This window comes from Leopardus geoffroyi, chromosome A1 (assembly GCF_018350155.1).
Source record: "Leopardus geoffroyi isolate Oge1 chromosome A1, O.geoffroyi_Oge1_pat1.0, whole genome shotgun sequence".
Lineage (NCBI taxonomy): Eukaryota > Metazoa > Chordata > Mammalia > Carnivora > Felidae > Leopardus > Leopardus geoffroyi.
Window position 1 is genome coordinate 227954199 of NC_059326.1, and position 14956 is coordinate 227969154.

At 44.7% G+C, this 14956-nt stretch overlaps 1 protein-coding gene across 7 annotated transcripts in view; it reads right to left on the reverse strand.

Annotated features, from left to right (window-relative positions):
• Nucleotides 1-14956, reverse strand: part of TRIO (trio Rho guanine nucleotide exchange factor) — a 365052-nt gene that overhangs the window by 219375 nt on the left and 130721 nt on the right. For all 7 annotated transcript variants that reach the window (XR_006702484.1, XM_045441785.1, XM_045441792.1 and 4 more), the window contains exons 3-6: nt 12857-12971; nt 6053-6245; nt 3060-3572; nt 1450-1572 (exon numbers count right to left, since the gene is read on the reverse strand). Coding sequence is in view for 6 of the 7 variants with exons in the window: in XM_045441785.1 (XP_045297741.1) it covers nt 1450-1572; nt 3060-3572; nt 6053-6245; nt 12857-12971 (944 nt within the window). In the remaining variant the exon portion in view is untranslated. The remainder of the gene's footprint in view (nt 1-1449; nt 1573-3059; nt 3573-6052; nt 6246-12856; nt 12972-14956) is intronic.

Sequence of the window (14956 nt, forward strand, 5' to 3'; positions counted from 1 at the left end):
TCTTAGTATTTTACAGATAGAGAGGAAATAAAATAACAGAACTCCAGGGAAGGCAGCTATGATCCCCACTTTACAGATGAGAAAACTCTGCATTCCCGTCCCACACTGCTGCCTTCCACACCACGCTCACATCTTCTCGATCCTAAATGTGCCACTAATAATGGTGGGTGGGGTGAGAAGACATTGTGTGTCCTCGTTTGTTTGAAGTATATGTTAGCATTTCTTGTTTTTAAAGCATGTGATACAGTGGATTGCATGCCTACTGCCTGTAGCTGCAGGGTCAGAATGGTCTGAAAACCTGATAAAAATTTCTTGGGAAGATATTCTAAAAAGCTTCCTCCAAAGGTAACATTTTGGCTCTCCTCATCTATGCCCAGGTTTGATCATTTAAACCAGAAATTCTCTTACCTCAAACCCTAGAACAGTATCAAACTTTTCTGATGGTGTCTACTACAAAAATTTTATTGCTAAATGTTATCTTTGAAACTACCTAAATTGGAGCATTTAGTTGACCAAACTTCAATTAAGTGGTATCTTAATTAATAAAAAAAGCCCATCTTTATATTGCTTCAGTGCGCTGTAAAAAAAAAAAAAAGAAAAAAAAAAAGCTGTAAGGTCCACGAGTGGTTAATTCTCACAGACTGGCTCAAAGTCCAAACCAAAACTCTTTGTCCCTGAAAAGAAAATTTCTAGAAGCTTAACTGTCTATAGGAAGAACATATATGCTATAGGATATAAAACATATATGCTATAGAATATATTCTATAGAATATAGAATATTTTCGTTATAGTAACTCCAAAAATGTAACAAAAGTGCTACTTAAAATTCATTGGTCTTCTGCTGTTTTGCTTAATAGTCCTACAACAACCCCCCATCTGGTCACGACAGGCCACGGGAATCGGGGGCATCAACCCCAAACAGAGCCAGGGAGCTCCAGGCACGGCTCATGTCCGGACCCCACTACTTCAGTTCAGCTTGGAAGGAAACGTCACGTTTCAGGAGAACTGCAGTGCGCCCCGAGGCAGACAGCAGGCAGGCTGGCTTACTTCTTCCTTGGGAAGGGCAGCCAGCACAGTGACAGTGGCTCTCGGGAGAGTCACGTGGTCACTGAGGAGCCTTTCTGGGGCCGCTGTAGGCTCCTAAGAGGGACAGCACTCGAGCTAGCATCAAAATCATCCATGTTGAACCGGCCAAGTAACCGGTTCAAGTTTTACCAGTTTGTTTGCTTGTTTTCACATTTTTGCTCGTTTAAAACTTAAAAGACGCCGTGGACACCGCCAACACTGAGAACTTCCCGCACTTGGAGGTCAGGTGCGACCACCGAATCGGTAGCTCCAAAGGCCCCGCACGGCCTCCTGGCAGTGCACTGGGACACCATCTGTGTAAACACCGCCCGTCTGCTAAAATACTCGCACACACAAGCTACGTCTGTTCTGACAGCGTCTTACCATACAGTTCATGGCAAAGTGGTTGTGCTGTGTCTGGAGCTCCATTGCGTGAGGATGGCTGGTCCCAATCTCGGTGTAGCTGTTCAGAAACAGGCCCTTGTTGTGTGTGATCCAGTCAAACATCTACCAGAATGAAAAAAAAAAAAAACCTGAAATCACTCCAGAAGAGAAGCGACTGGCACAGGCCCAGGAGCAGGACCAAGGCAATCAAGGGCAGTGTCAGTCCTCTGATAACCTCTCGGGGATTCGGGTCCAAAAGATCCTTGACTTCTACAAAGCAAGCAGTTCCGAACCTGCAGGGTCTATGAGAAAATCTTATGTCTACTGCGTTCCTTTGACGAGGATGTAAGGAGCAGATGCTACTCTTTAAGGAGGTATTCAAATCCCTCAGGCTGATGAAGGCACTGCTCTTCAATTAAAGACCTGTTGGGTGAAATTAGGGACTTACAGGTATGTGGCCCAGTTCTGCGATGCCCACAGATTACTGACAGCAATTCCAGTGACTACAAGATCATATGCGCTTTAGTGCAAACAGTATTTTAAAAGCTGTGCAAATGCAAACAATGAAATCTGTCATAAAAATAAAAAGGACTGGGGAAAAAAATTTAATGATGACATCCCTCTCAAGGGTCAATACAGATACTACCTGGAAAAGGATGACAATTATGCTGTTTACAAGGAAAACCTTTAAGGAAAAAGGAGTAACTATCAATTAGTCCTGGTATCATGACTTGAACCAGAATCCCAGTCAGTCACCTGTTTTTCTAGTAATTGAAAGGAAGATTTTCTAGCATCTTTGACAAGGCACTTCTTTAAACAGAAGTACACTGACAGATATATTAAAAGCTTGCCAAACAACGGTAGTGGCTTGTCACTGTTTGAAACAAAGGTTTGTAATACCATTTTGGTTTTTTTTTTGGTTTTTGCTTTAAAAATATTCTCCTGTCCATGAAAAAAATTCAATGGGCTCAAATTAAGAGAGATCAATTCACTCATATTCATGGCTTACAACACAGTCCTATAAATAAGTGTTTCCACATTGCTAAGACTGAGCCCGTAACACAAACACTTGCTTGGACGGGTTATTTTGTCTGCAGCACAAGAATAAAAGGAGACGGTCAGTAATCACTGCCCATATTTCCCAGAAGCCATTATTTTTAACACATTATTCATCTTTCATTTTAAAAACATACTCAGTGATAGATCTGAACGGTGTTCTGTCACTACCTAGAGAGGAGTGAAGAGCAGTTATTAGCAAAACACGTACACAATTATCGCTTTCAATAACATAATTCTATAAAATGTTCACTCTTTTAACTGAAGATACCATTCTCATTCATCCTACGGTTATCCTAAAGCAAACTGCCAGTAATTAATAACTCAGAGTTCCTAAAATAGCACTGGCCCGCCCAAGGAGGAAAACAGGGAGGGAGACTTAGGGCGGATCTCTGAAGTGACACTTGGCGAGTTCTGAAACAACGCCGTGAGAGTGGCTTACCCTTCCTTGGCCCTTTCTCCCGACCAAGGCGGCCCTGGCTGCCAGGCCCCAGTGAGCCAGGAGGCCTCCCCCTCCAGGCCTCATTTTAGCTTCCCTCTCCCTGCTCCTTTACCTTCTCGGCATCCTGTTCAAACAGCCTCAGCTGAAAGCACTGGTCCAGCTTCAGCTTCCTCACGTGCCACATCTGATGCAGGTGCTGCCGAGTTGAGTGCAGCCGGTCCAACATGGCAGACACCTTGGGTAGGAGGCTCTGCAGGTCCGCGTTGCCCGAGCCAGAGTTCTTTTTGGGAAAGCTGTCACTGCTCTGAATCCTCTGCAGCAGCTTCTGTCCCTCTAAATCCAAGTCTTCTATGGGGGCTTTAATCACCTTCTTCTTCAGCTGCGAATGCTCCTCGATCATATTCCGAGCCCCCTCTAAATCCTGAGGCAATTCCTTCTTGGCTAGGATGTCCTGAAGTTCCTCCAGCCGAGACAGCATGTGGGTCGCATTGCTAATGTAGTCTTCAAAAGCAACTCTGATTTCAATCCATTCTTCATGGTTGTACTCCAAGCAGCCATCAAACTCGGGGGTGAGCTGAGAAGGATCAACTACTTTGGTAAGGCCTTCTAAAGAGACCATATTTGTCTTAAGAGGAAAAAAAATCATGTATGAGAAGATGAACCAAGTCTACATGGCCTTATCATAATGCAATCTACAATACTTACTCAGAGATTTTCAAACTTAATCTATAGAAAACATACCTTGTTCTGGCCCCATAAAAAATAAATGTAGATGAAAGAAACATTACCAGTATAGTCAGTGAAAGATAAATCTAGTAGAACAACACGTTAGTCAGAACTCCTAAAATTACAGGATATGTATTTCAGGGGAGCTAAAGAGCCTGGATTTCTTTCCAAGAATGTGGAAATTAACCCACTATCTTAGGCACAATTACCAGGAAATGTCTTAAATTGCAAAACAGAGCAGAGGATTTACCAATTTTACTTCATCAGTGCACTCTTTCTCGTGCACACCAGTCTACCGTCTCACTCCCAACAGAAAACACCTTAGAGGCCTCCTCCTATCTACCATCAAGCTAATGCCCTCCCTCTCAGGACAATGATTTGTGAGCTGGTCATTAAATAATAAACAGCGCTCCCACCGGACCACCATTACCACTCACCCTGTCCTAACTTCACCTCCCATCACATAGTGGATGCTAGGATATGAATGGCTTTTTTAAATTTTACAGAATATACAGAAGTAGCCAGAAAGGGGGCGGAAACTCCTGTCACAAAGCTAAAGACAGAGGGAGAGTTTCATTCATTGCAATAATCTGCCACAGTTCTTAGTATAAGCGTTGTACTTCCCAATCTAACAGTGACGAAGTTTTCATCCTTTACAATCTAAGCAAAAATCAGATTAACCTCACCCGACCTATACCACATGCTGCTGCCGGGTTACTACCAATTCCGTGCCTCAAGGGAAACACAGGGAGTGGGAGAGGAGTCATGAAACGCAAAGACAAAGTGAAAGGAAAAAAAGATTTGTGGCCTAGAAGCAAAAAACAAAACAGAGAAAGACTGGTTTAGCCCCACCTCTGTCACCTCCAGCCTTAGAGAGACTTAGGAGTGCATCGACTCCAGGATGGCTGGCATGAGAACCTGCAAAGAGCAACAAACTGAGCTAGAAAGACGGGCTGCTCCCAGCCCAGCGTGCTGGCCTGCAATTGACTGTAGGTTCATTCCTGTCTCATTTGCTCAGACTTTTAATAACACCCACGGATCTAATCACTTCACAGAGAGAGGCCGAGGCTGGTAACAATGTAGAGACAATAAGCTCAGTAGAAAAGCTGGTACAGGTAACTTTAAAGGCCCAGAAGGAGAGATCAAAATTAGACCAGCAAAAACGTGCACGCATTATATTGCTAAACCGTTATTTCTGCTTAAAACGTGTGTAATTAAAGACAACCCGCTTTAAATTCTGTGTTAAGAAAATAATAAGACCCAATCAACTGTCATCCAAAATCACTCTTTACCGTGTGAAAATAAGGGCTTACTGGTTTCATCTTTTACCTAAATTTCTTGAATGTAGTTTCAAATTAAAACTAAACTCAGATATCAGATTGAAAATCAGTACCACGGAAGAAGATTTTAAAATGTAAGTAACACCCGTGTGAAAACACTTTGAGAAGTTAACAGGTAACATAAAGCTTGAGAATTAATACTGTGTGATGTGCTTAATACTACTGTTGTTGTTTACCTTGTCGACACACATGAATACATCACTAAAACCTACTGTCTGGGCAAAGGTGCTAAGAGAAGCAATCTATTCAACCAAAAATCATGACATCTTATTAGAAAACACTCTATTACAGAACAGGGCATGAATCAATTTTCAAGCTGGCCAGAATACTTTCTTCCCATAACCATTTCATTACACAAACTGCACCAAAGCCTTGTCAGAGCCTTGGTAGCTGAAGGAGAGGTGTCAGTGGGAAGGGAAGTTAAGTTAGCAGCAGGCTGAGGCTTTTGTTTTGTGCACCGTCTGGGAGACCGCGACCTTATGCGCGGTTGAATTTGGCACTCGGTGTCATTTTTAGAGGACTATCTCCCTTCTCATAAATGAGAGAGCTGATATATGAAATACCTAACAGATCATTCTCTCCATTTAGCAAGGACAAGGTAAAAACTCCATTTCTTCCGGATATGTGAAGCTGGGAATGTCTTCACGATGTTCCCTTATTTCTAAGACGGAGGCAAGGATAATGAATCTGAGGCCACACAGAGCCACCAGGACTGGAAGGTAAAGCTATTTTATCAGGCGAAAAGGGAACCTTGTTCTATGCTACACACCCTGTACCTCAGCAGCCCCACCACCCAAAACCAAGAGGACTGGAGCCTGTATCTCCCTCGGGAAAAATAATCCAGTAGGATAACGGGATAAACGAACCGATTTTTGTTGTTTTATGCAATAACTAATTTTACATGCCACATGTAACAAGATGTGCAGCTCCCATTTAATATGTGGCTTTAAATATCTGATATCTAAAATGAGGAGGAAAAGTCCACTTTCAAGAAACCACACCTATTGGTTTAATTGGTCTGGCTACACATGGAAGTTACCTCAAATTCAAATTTAGAACTGCCAAAATTAGTCCTCTGTTTCTGCCAAAAGTTGTCTGGCTTGATTATCAGGGCAACATGGATGCAACAGGGAAAGGACTCCTGCAGTATCTTCAGAAGAGGCTTAATGGAGTCCCACTTGGACCCACGCATGTCCACGATCACCGTGAATCCTCGCTTGCAGACTTCTTCACTAGAGAGAAAGAAAAAATAGGTTTAAGCCACGCGACCCTTTCTCTGAGTCCCACCAGGTGAGGCTGACTCTTGTCTGTGGGGCTCCGTACGGTCAGGTGGGCTGGTGGGGAGGGAATTTCTCGTCTTTTGTGTATTAAGTGATCGCACCCATTGTCTAGTAACTATTACAGCAAAGGTCCCTGGTGAGCACCAGTGGGGACAGACCCCTGACAGGTGCACAGAGCCCAGGTGGGGAAAGTCACAGATCAAAGAACAGCAGTCGCAAGAGCCTCCCAGGTACGGAAACCACCCATCCCAGTGCACTGGAACTTTCCAGTGTCCCATTTTGTCCCCTTTCACTGGCTCAGGCCTCTGAGCTATCTCGGAGGTTCCCTGAGGGTCCTTGGCGCCCTTCTGGTGGGGTTTTGGGGGTAAACAGATTTTCATGGTGATACTGAGACTTATTTGTCTTTTTCACCGGGTTGCAGCAGTGACACTACCAGCCCTCAGCACTCCCCTCCACATTCTGGCAAGTTCAAACAAACAAAAAAGCCAGTTGCTCATAATTATTAGTAGTTCTATTAAATCTCAACCCCTGGGTACATGGGAAATATATGTAATGCACTTCTGTAATAAAGAATATCCAGAGTTGGGGCGCCTGGGTGGCGCAGTCGGTTAAGCGTCCGACTTCAGCCAGGTCACGATCTCGCGGTCCGTGAGTTCGAGCCCCGCGTCAGGCTCTGGGCTGATGGCTCAGAGCCTGGAGCCTGTTTCCGATTCTGTGTCTCCCTCTCTCTCTGCCCCTCCCCCGTTCATGCTCTGTCTCTCTCTGTCCCAAAAATAAATAAACGTTGAAAAAAAAAAAATTAAAAAAAAATAAATAAATAAAGAAAGAAAGAATATCCAGAGTTAAATCGCCCTTGAAGATAGGTTAAAAATCCTCAGTCACACTCGGTTAGAACTCCGGTGTTCATGCGGAAGCTCTCCAGAGACTTCGGAGCAGGCTCACCCTTGCGGAAGGGCCGTCATCCTAGCTGTCTTGTGGTGGACACACGCAGTCCGTGCAGGTGGCTGATCCCCGTCAGACATGAGCCAGATCGTGACCGCCGCTGAGGTCACCTGGAATCACACCTACGACCCCAACTGCGCGGTGACTAACTTGGGTTTTCACCCAACGTGAACGTACGGGCCTATAGGAAAGACACCTGACATTTCCCTGTCTCGGGTAATCACCTGAGAAACTAGTAACCATTTACAGTTATAAATTCATACAGTTACAGTTCATAAATTAAAACTCAAGAGAACTAATTGCTACCATTTACGTGAAGTTAAAAAGCGAAAATAAATTAAGTCAAAACTAAAACCAATTGCTGGGCTGCCTGGGTGGCTCAGGTGGCTGGGCGTCTGACTCTTGATACTGGTTCTGGTCATGATCCCAGGGTCGTGGGATTGAGCCCCGAGTCGGGCTCCATGCTGAGCGTGGAGCCTGCTTCACGCTCTATCTCGCCCTCTGCCCCTCTCCCCTGCTTGCACTCTCTCTCAAACAAACAAACAAACAAACAAACAAACCAGTTTCATGTTCTACTGCATAAGTTCATCCTCTACCTTCCCCTCCCCCTCCCCACATGAACGCGTGCGTGTAGACACCATTCCTTTCCTTATCCTGATGCATCAGAGTAGCCGTTGTTCCCAATTTCACAGATGCAAAGTTCCTGTCACAGCTACATCCATGCAACAGGCGTGTCACAAAACATTCCAAACAGTCTGTGGAGACAGACCCTGCGTGGGTCGTGGCACAGGCCCCAGAAACATGGTGTCGAAATCCACCAAGAGATGACAGGGCTGATCAGCGGCCTCGCTTCTCACTCAGAGGTGGAAACTGCTAGGAATGCTTTGATGCACTTCCGTCTACAACTGCACGTGAATAAAAACTCCTAATGAGTTAACACTCGGCTCACACGACCCTCTTGGTATCATGTCTCCCTGTCTCAAGTAGGTCCCGGGCCACAAACGAGAGAACAGCACAGGCCTCCTTCACAAATCCTAGAAGCAAACGGGGCTTCCAGAAATGTCTCCCAAAATCTCCCAAGTCACCGGGAGCATTCTGGACTTCTTCGGGCTCTGCCTGAGCAGAGGGAGCCTGCCCCAAAGGGACATCCCACTGCGGACGCTCTACCTGCAGCCACACAACAAAGGAGGGCGACTGTGCAGTGCAGCCGGGCCCTTCGGGCCTCAGTGGGTGCCGTCTGCTGGGCTGCACTCGGGGCATCGGCCCTCGCCACATCAGGGCCAGTTCTCCGGCAGCCTGTGCCTCTCCTCACAGAGCGCTACGCAGCGTGCACAGAAAACCGCACCCTCCGCTTGAAAGGGGCTGATAGGGAATCCGGAATAACTCCAGGCTCAACGACAGGAACAAGTCAGGGAACACCACAACCAGAAGGCACTTGACCTGGCCCAGTTTACAAAAGGACTCGCTATCCACCCTCCTCCACAATCAAACCAACCACACAGTGGCTTCTCAAGTAATGAAAACAGCACGTGAACTGGGCTGGGAGTGCACATCCTTACAATCTGTCTCTTTACTCAGTTAAAAGCCAGTCCTTATTAAGAAAGCAGTGACTTGTGGAGCACCCGGATGGCTCAGTCAGTTGAACATCTGACTCTTGTTCTTGGCTCAGGTCATGATCTCACGGTTCCTGAGATCGAGACCCGCGTCGGACTCCACGTCTCCAGTGAAGAGCCTGCCTGGAATTCTCTCTCTCCCTCTCTCTCTGCCTCTCCCCCACTCGTTCTCTCTTCTCTCTCAAAACAAACAAACATGGAGAGAAAAAAAAAAAAAAGGAAAAAAAGAAAGGAAGATTTGCAGGCTCCCAAACCCAGGTGTATTTATGAGCAGCTAACCAATGCGGGCAGCTGTGTACAAGGGAAGGGGCCCATGCGGCCCTTCCCGGAAGACAGCGCTCATGGGAAAGTGCAGCCGTCAACCAGTTATTTCAGCAGTTTCACCTAAGAGCCTCATTTTATCTGTGAGATAAGGCAATTTTAGATACAACTAAGGTCCCTTCTCAATGCTGGTCTCTGAAAGAGAGAAACGCTCTTCAGTTTCTAGACGAAGAAAGTAGCTTTTTATGTGAATGTTCATGAACGAATCAGTCAAAAGTCTTCACATTACTTCACCAGTTACAAGAGAGTTGAGGTGATTTATCCATGGAGCCACTATAAATCATTCTAAAGAAGGTAAGACGATCTAGAACATAATTAGTTGCGTGTATTTCAAACAATAAGAGCAATAAACACCTAGAGATGTACCAAGACTGAGGTTATTCTCATCACTGTGTGGGAATCCCAATTACACCAGCAAGAATTTCTGGTGAGACTTGATTCTCCTACACACAGTTAATGGAAAATTTCCTTGCAAACTAATTCCATGAAATTTACTCTATTACTTCAATTGCTTAAAAAAAAAAAAAAAAAAAGGGAGGAAGGGCAGAGAAGGTGACCCAAGTAATCCTCAAACTCCTCAGCACTGCTCAGCTCACTTCGTGTTGATCTTCGAGGGACACCTTTTAAGAGGCACATGCAGAAGAAAAACAAGATAACCCAGCTCTAGAGCACACATCCAAACGAAAAATGTAGGAAAACGGAAGAGCGTGTAGAGATGATGGAGATTATCGGACTGTTTCTGAGGTAGCGACCCTGTGTCGGGCGTTGCCCTGGGCACGGACGTTAAGTATCCTCAGTCATTACTCACAATGATCCCACGTTACTACCACATTCTGTACATCAGAAAACTGATAAAAGTAATGTGCTTGGGACATGTCACAGCTGGTCTGACTCTGCTGCCCGTGCTGTTTGGATGGCACACTTCTCCACATCCGGGAATGCAGGGCCCTGGGACTGCCCAGCTTGAGGGACAGCAAAAGGTAGGTACCTTCACATCCCAGAAACCACCAGGAGTAACGGACAGGTAAAAGAAGTCTCACGACTCCCAGAATGATTCACGCCACTCTGAAACTATAGCAACAGATAATCAGAGTTAAACGCAAGCAAACCCACCAGTGGAAAAAATCTGCACACCGTTAGTCTGAGGATGGTTTTATGGACCCTCCTGTATGGCTAAACCAGAACAATGTTTCTGCTACCCAGCACTCCAGGGAGACAGAGCAGCTCATGTCTGGTCCGGGTAGACCCACGCAAGGGGCACAGAGGACTCATTTTTTTGTCCCCTTTCTCTATTTGGACCACTGTGAAATTTGCCCACTATCACTTGAGAAATGGGTCATTTACACGTTAATCCCACTCATCTCATCATTAACCAAGTCAGGCAAAGGATGTTTCCTGTCACTGGGAATCGTAAATACAAAAGCAAACCCAGGCAATGAAACAAAGTGACTGTGCTCAACAGCAGAAGGTTCACCCTTCAATACGCTTCAGTATCTGTAAGTGAAATGACAGGATTCTTGGGGTTTTTTATAAAATATTCTGGGGGGGCGGGTCAGAGAAAAACAAGACTGACAAAATCTGATCATCACTGAAGCTGGAGCTCGCTACACTATTCTCACTACTTTTGTATACGCTCACAATTTTCCACGACCAAGTTTGGTAGGTTTAGGTGGGTCATGCAGATGATCCAAAATACACGTGGATCAATTTTTTTTTTACAATGTCAGTGAAATAAAACCAATTTTAATATTTACAATCGACACAGATTTTAAAACCAGATAGCAAGTTGTCAAAGTTACCACACAGCCATTCCACTATGTTCATGTTTTCAAAACTAAGCTGGATATATGCCAAATTCAGCTTTCTTATTATACTATGTGATGAGTATCACTTTGGTTGGCAGATTTATTTTTTACACCGTCCTCTGAATTTCTGTTTCTTCTTCCACCATGAGTCCAGTACCGAGCACACAGAAGAACTCCGTAAACGGTGCTCGTCAACTGTAAGTGCTATTTATAAATGATAGCGAGTAGACCAAAACTTCTAAACCCCTCTCTAACTCACGGTGTCAACAGTTCAACAGCCCAAGAAAATACCAGAGTAGGAGGAAAGAGTGAGCTCCTCCATATATCACTTTGTCCTTGATGATGCAAAGTGACTGCTGTCTCATAAAGGACGCCCAAACTGGAAAACCCACCAACTTCCTCAGCAGGTCAGACCGTCAACAGCAAAGGCTGACTTTCCTCAGCCACAGCAAGGATGGGTTACAAATGGGCACTGCTGTCTTCCTTTGTTGGTGTCAACCTATATAGGCCAGGAGTGTCCCAACCCACGTGATGTGGCAGATCCATGACAGTCACCTCCACCTTTGAGAACCCATTAATCCTGCTACTGACCAGCTCTCATCATTCTCTTGCATAACACATTCATTAACGTGACTGTCTACTGTAGCCTATATAATGACCAAGTTCTCCTCCACGCGTCCTCGTTTGGCCTCCTCGTATTCCAGCATGTTGATTATGCCCCTTTTAGCACATGCCTTTCCTTTTCCTCACAGGGAAACACTTCTCCAACCCAAACACACGCAATCTCTTTTCTGCAGACATGCCTAAATCCCTGGACTATATCACAGCGGTATTCTTTTTCCAAAAAAAATCACCTGGAAAATACAGCTTTGCCTGTTCTTAGTGTTCTTCAGAATCCACACTAAACCACCCTATCACTAATGGGGTCTCCAACTGAATGGGGATTCCCAAACGTGGCATATCACCTGGTAAAGATTTTTAAAGCCCCACCAAACATCATGCCACAAAATCAAGAGAATACTTTCAAGAAACTGAAGCTCACAGGTACCTGGGTAGCTCAGTCAGTTAAGCATCTGGCTCTGGATTTCGGCTCAGGTCATGATCTCACAGTTCATGAGTTCGAGCCCTGCATCAGGCTCCATGCTCATAGCGTGGATCCTGCATGGGATTCTCTTTCTCCCTGCCCCTCCTCCGGTCACACACACTCACTCTGTCCCTCTGTCTCTCAAAATAAATAAATTAACTTCGAAAAAGGAAAAAAAAAAAAAAAAAAAAAAAAAAGCCCTGAAGCTGAGCCTGAAGACAAACACATTTTTAGAAACAGCGTTCCATTTCTGGTCTTACAGCGCACTGCGTGCTGGTACCAGATTCACCAATGACCGTCCACCTCCAGCACCACATCCTAATCCCAGCCTCGTGGGCGTCCCAACTCCATCACCTCCACACGAAGCTCTTCAAGCAAGACACATGCTTCTCATCTCCACACCCAGAAGTGCTGTATACAGGACAGAATGGTCACAAAATGGAAATAAGGAGGAAGATCAAGGGGTGCCTAGGTGGCCCAGTCAGCTGAGCATCCAACCTCAGCTCAGGTCATGCATCGTCTCACAGCTCGTGAGTTCAAGCCCCACACGGGGCTCATTGCTGTCAGTGCAGAGCCCGCTTCAGATCCTCTGTCCCCCTCTCTCTTTGCCCCTCCTCTGCTTGTGCTCTCTCTCAAAAACAAATGTTAAAAAACAAAACAAAACAAAACAGAGTCTTTAAAATAAAAAGGGAGAAAGATCATGATTTTAGTTCTATACTGTTTCGTCTGCTTGGAATTCAAGTCACATGTCTTGGGACGGTGGCAACACTGAGTAACCACGAACCACACGGAACTTACCTAGGGATACAGGCTAGATATGAAATCAGTCTCCTGAGGTCCTCCTGTCGTATTCTATCATGATTGCTGCGGGCTGGAAACGTTAAAATGGGACCTCCACGTTTATCTCTGCCACCTGAAAAATAAACATTTGGAGCACACTTAGACAGAAACAGAGAGGACAGGACTCTTCATGCCACCGGAGGTCCATCGTCGTCACCGAACCACTCATGTAACGTTGTCCCTCCACCAACTGCATGGCCAGGAAGGACGGAGCAAAAGGCAAGAGCCCTTGCTTTGGCGGAGACGTGGATGGGCTACTTCATCCCCTCCCGGGATTCTGAAGAACAACATGTCTGAGTGCTGCCTGTCACCTGGGAAGCCATCACAGAAGGCCCCGTCTTTGTCTTCCTGCGTGCTTCCTGCTTTCTTTAACTTTACGTCTGCAGGGAACACATTTCCACACATATGTGCTTCATTCACCTTAAACCAGCGCCTCCCCACACCTCACCTCTTGTTCTCCCCCAAGCTGCCCCCATCCTGCCCTCCCCAGCATGCTAAGCTCTCAACCAAACTGGGTTGTAGGTTTTGCAAGAAAGAGACAGAATGGTCTCCAAACGTTATCCTGGGGATGGTGACTTTCTATAATCTGGGATCTAGGGCATCTTCCCCGTTCCAGGGCAGTACCTGACCCCAGCAGTCAAGCTTCACCAACCTCTCACACAAAGCCACACACACACACACACACACACACACACACACGCACACGCACAGACTGATTGGCATTTGAGAATGTTACAACAGAACTAAGTTACCTTAAGGTGTTTAGAAAAATTATGTCACATACTAAGTACAAACCTCGGGTGACAGGCAGGTGTGGCCCTCATTAACACACTGAAAATCCTAATGAAGTCTGTTGATATCACTCAACATTTTTGGTGAAATTTCTAGATATATTTTATTACTTCTCTCACTGTTTTCACAAATTACAACAGAGAAGGAAAATCTAGCCTTCCCAAGCAGATCCTTCCTTAGTTTTACAGCTCTGGTCATCTATCTGTCTTCAGAGGAACGGCAGTAAGATCTCAAAATTCAAGTCACAACATGAAACTCTTAATTATTTTCTCATCTTATTTACTTCATCAGCAGAGGTAAAATTAAAAAGCAAGCAAACAAACACTAACAACAGAAAGCCAGATCTTTCTTTTTAGAAAAGCCAAAGAAGTGTTCAGCACAAGATGTTGGAATTTTAAAAACACATTTCACCAATTTGGGTTTTTACCATTTCCTAGAATGATTAATAGTGCCTCTCAACAATAATGAAACTCAATTCTGATTCTGAACACTTAAAATGGTCCACATGTACTATTTGGTCATGCAATCCAGAAAAGTGTTGTTATTTACAAATCCAGTAATTCAAGTATTAAATGGGAACAATACTAAATCATAGCCACTGATACATGCTACATATGGATTCCAGTCCTTAACATACGGGCTCGGATTTCAACATCATGACGACCGCATTAAGAGGTTTTATCATTCCAGCTTTATAATTAAAGATACTAAAGCTTCAATAAGGATGGGGGGAGGAGTGCTGGCTGGCTCAGTCAGAAGTGCCCAGAACTCCTGGTCTAGGGGTCATGAGTTTGAGTCCCACATTTAGGGTAGAGATTACTTAAAATAAACAAGTGAAATTAAATAATAATAAAAAAAAAAAAAGACAGGGGGGCTATGCCACATGGTCACATCTGGGTACTTTGCCCTGACAAGAACTTACAAAATTTTTCACACTAGTAGCTTTAATTCTCTCTAAAGTAGCAAAAATGTGCAGAAGGACAACTGAATGATGGTTCCTAAGCTTCTTTATGAACAAAAGGTACTATTAAAAGTAAGAAGCAGTACTGTTATAAATGCCAGAATGTCATCACCAAGTAACCTTCTGAAGTATCAGACAGTATTTTTAGGGTAATACTAATGAGGGCCAATGGTATTTTGGGGGATTACCGCTTATCCCCAGGATAAGACAGGCAACAACTTCAGTATTTTTTTTTCTTTTTTTTTTTGGTCTCCCAACATCTTTGATACTTTTCAAAAGAGAATCAATCTCCTTGGTCAAAAATA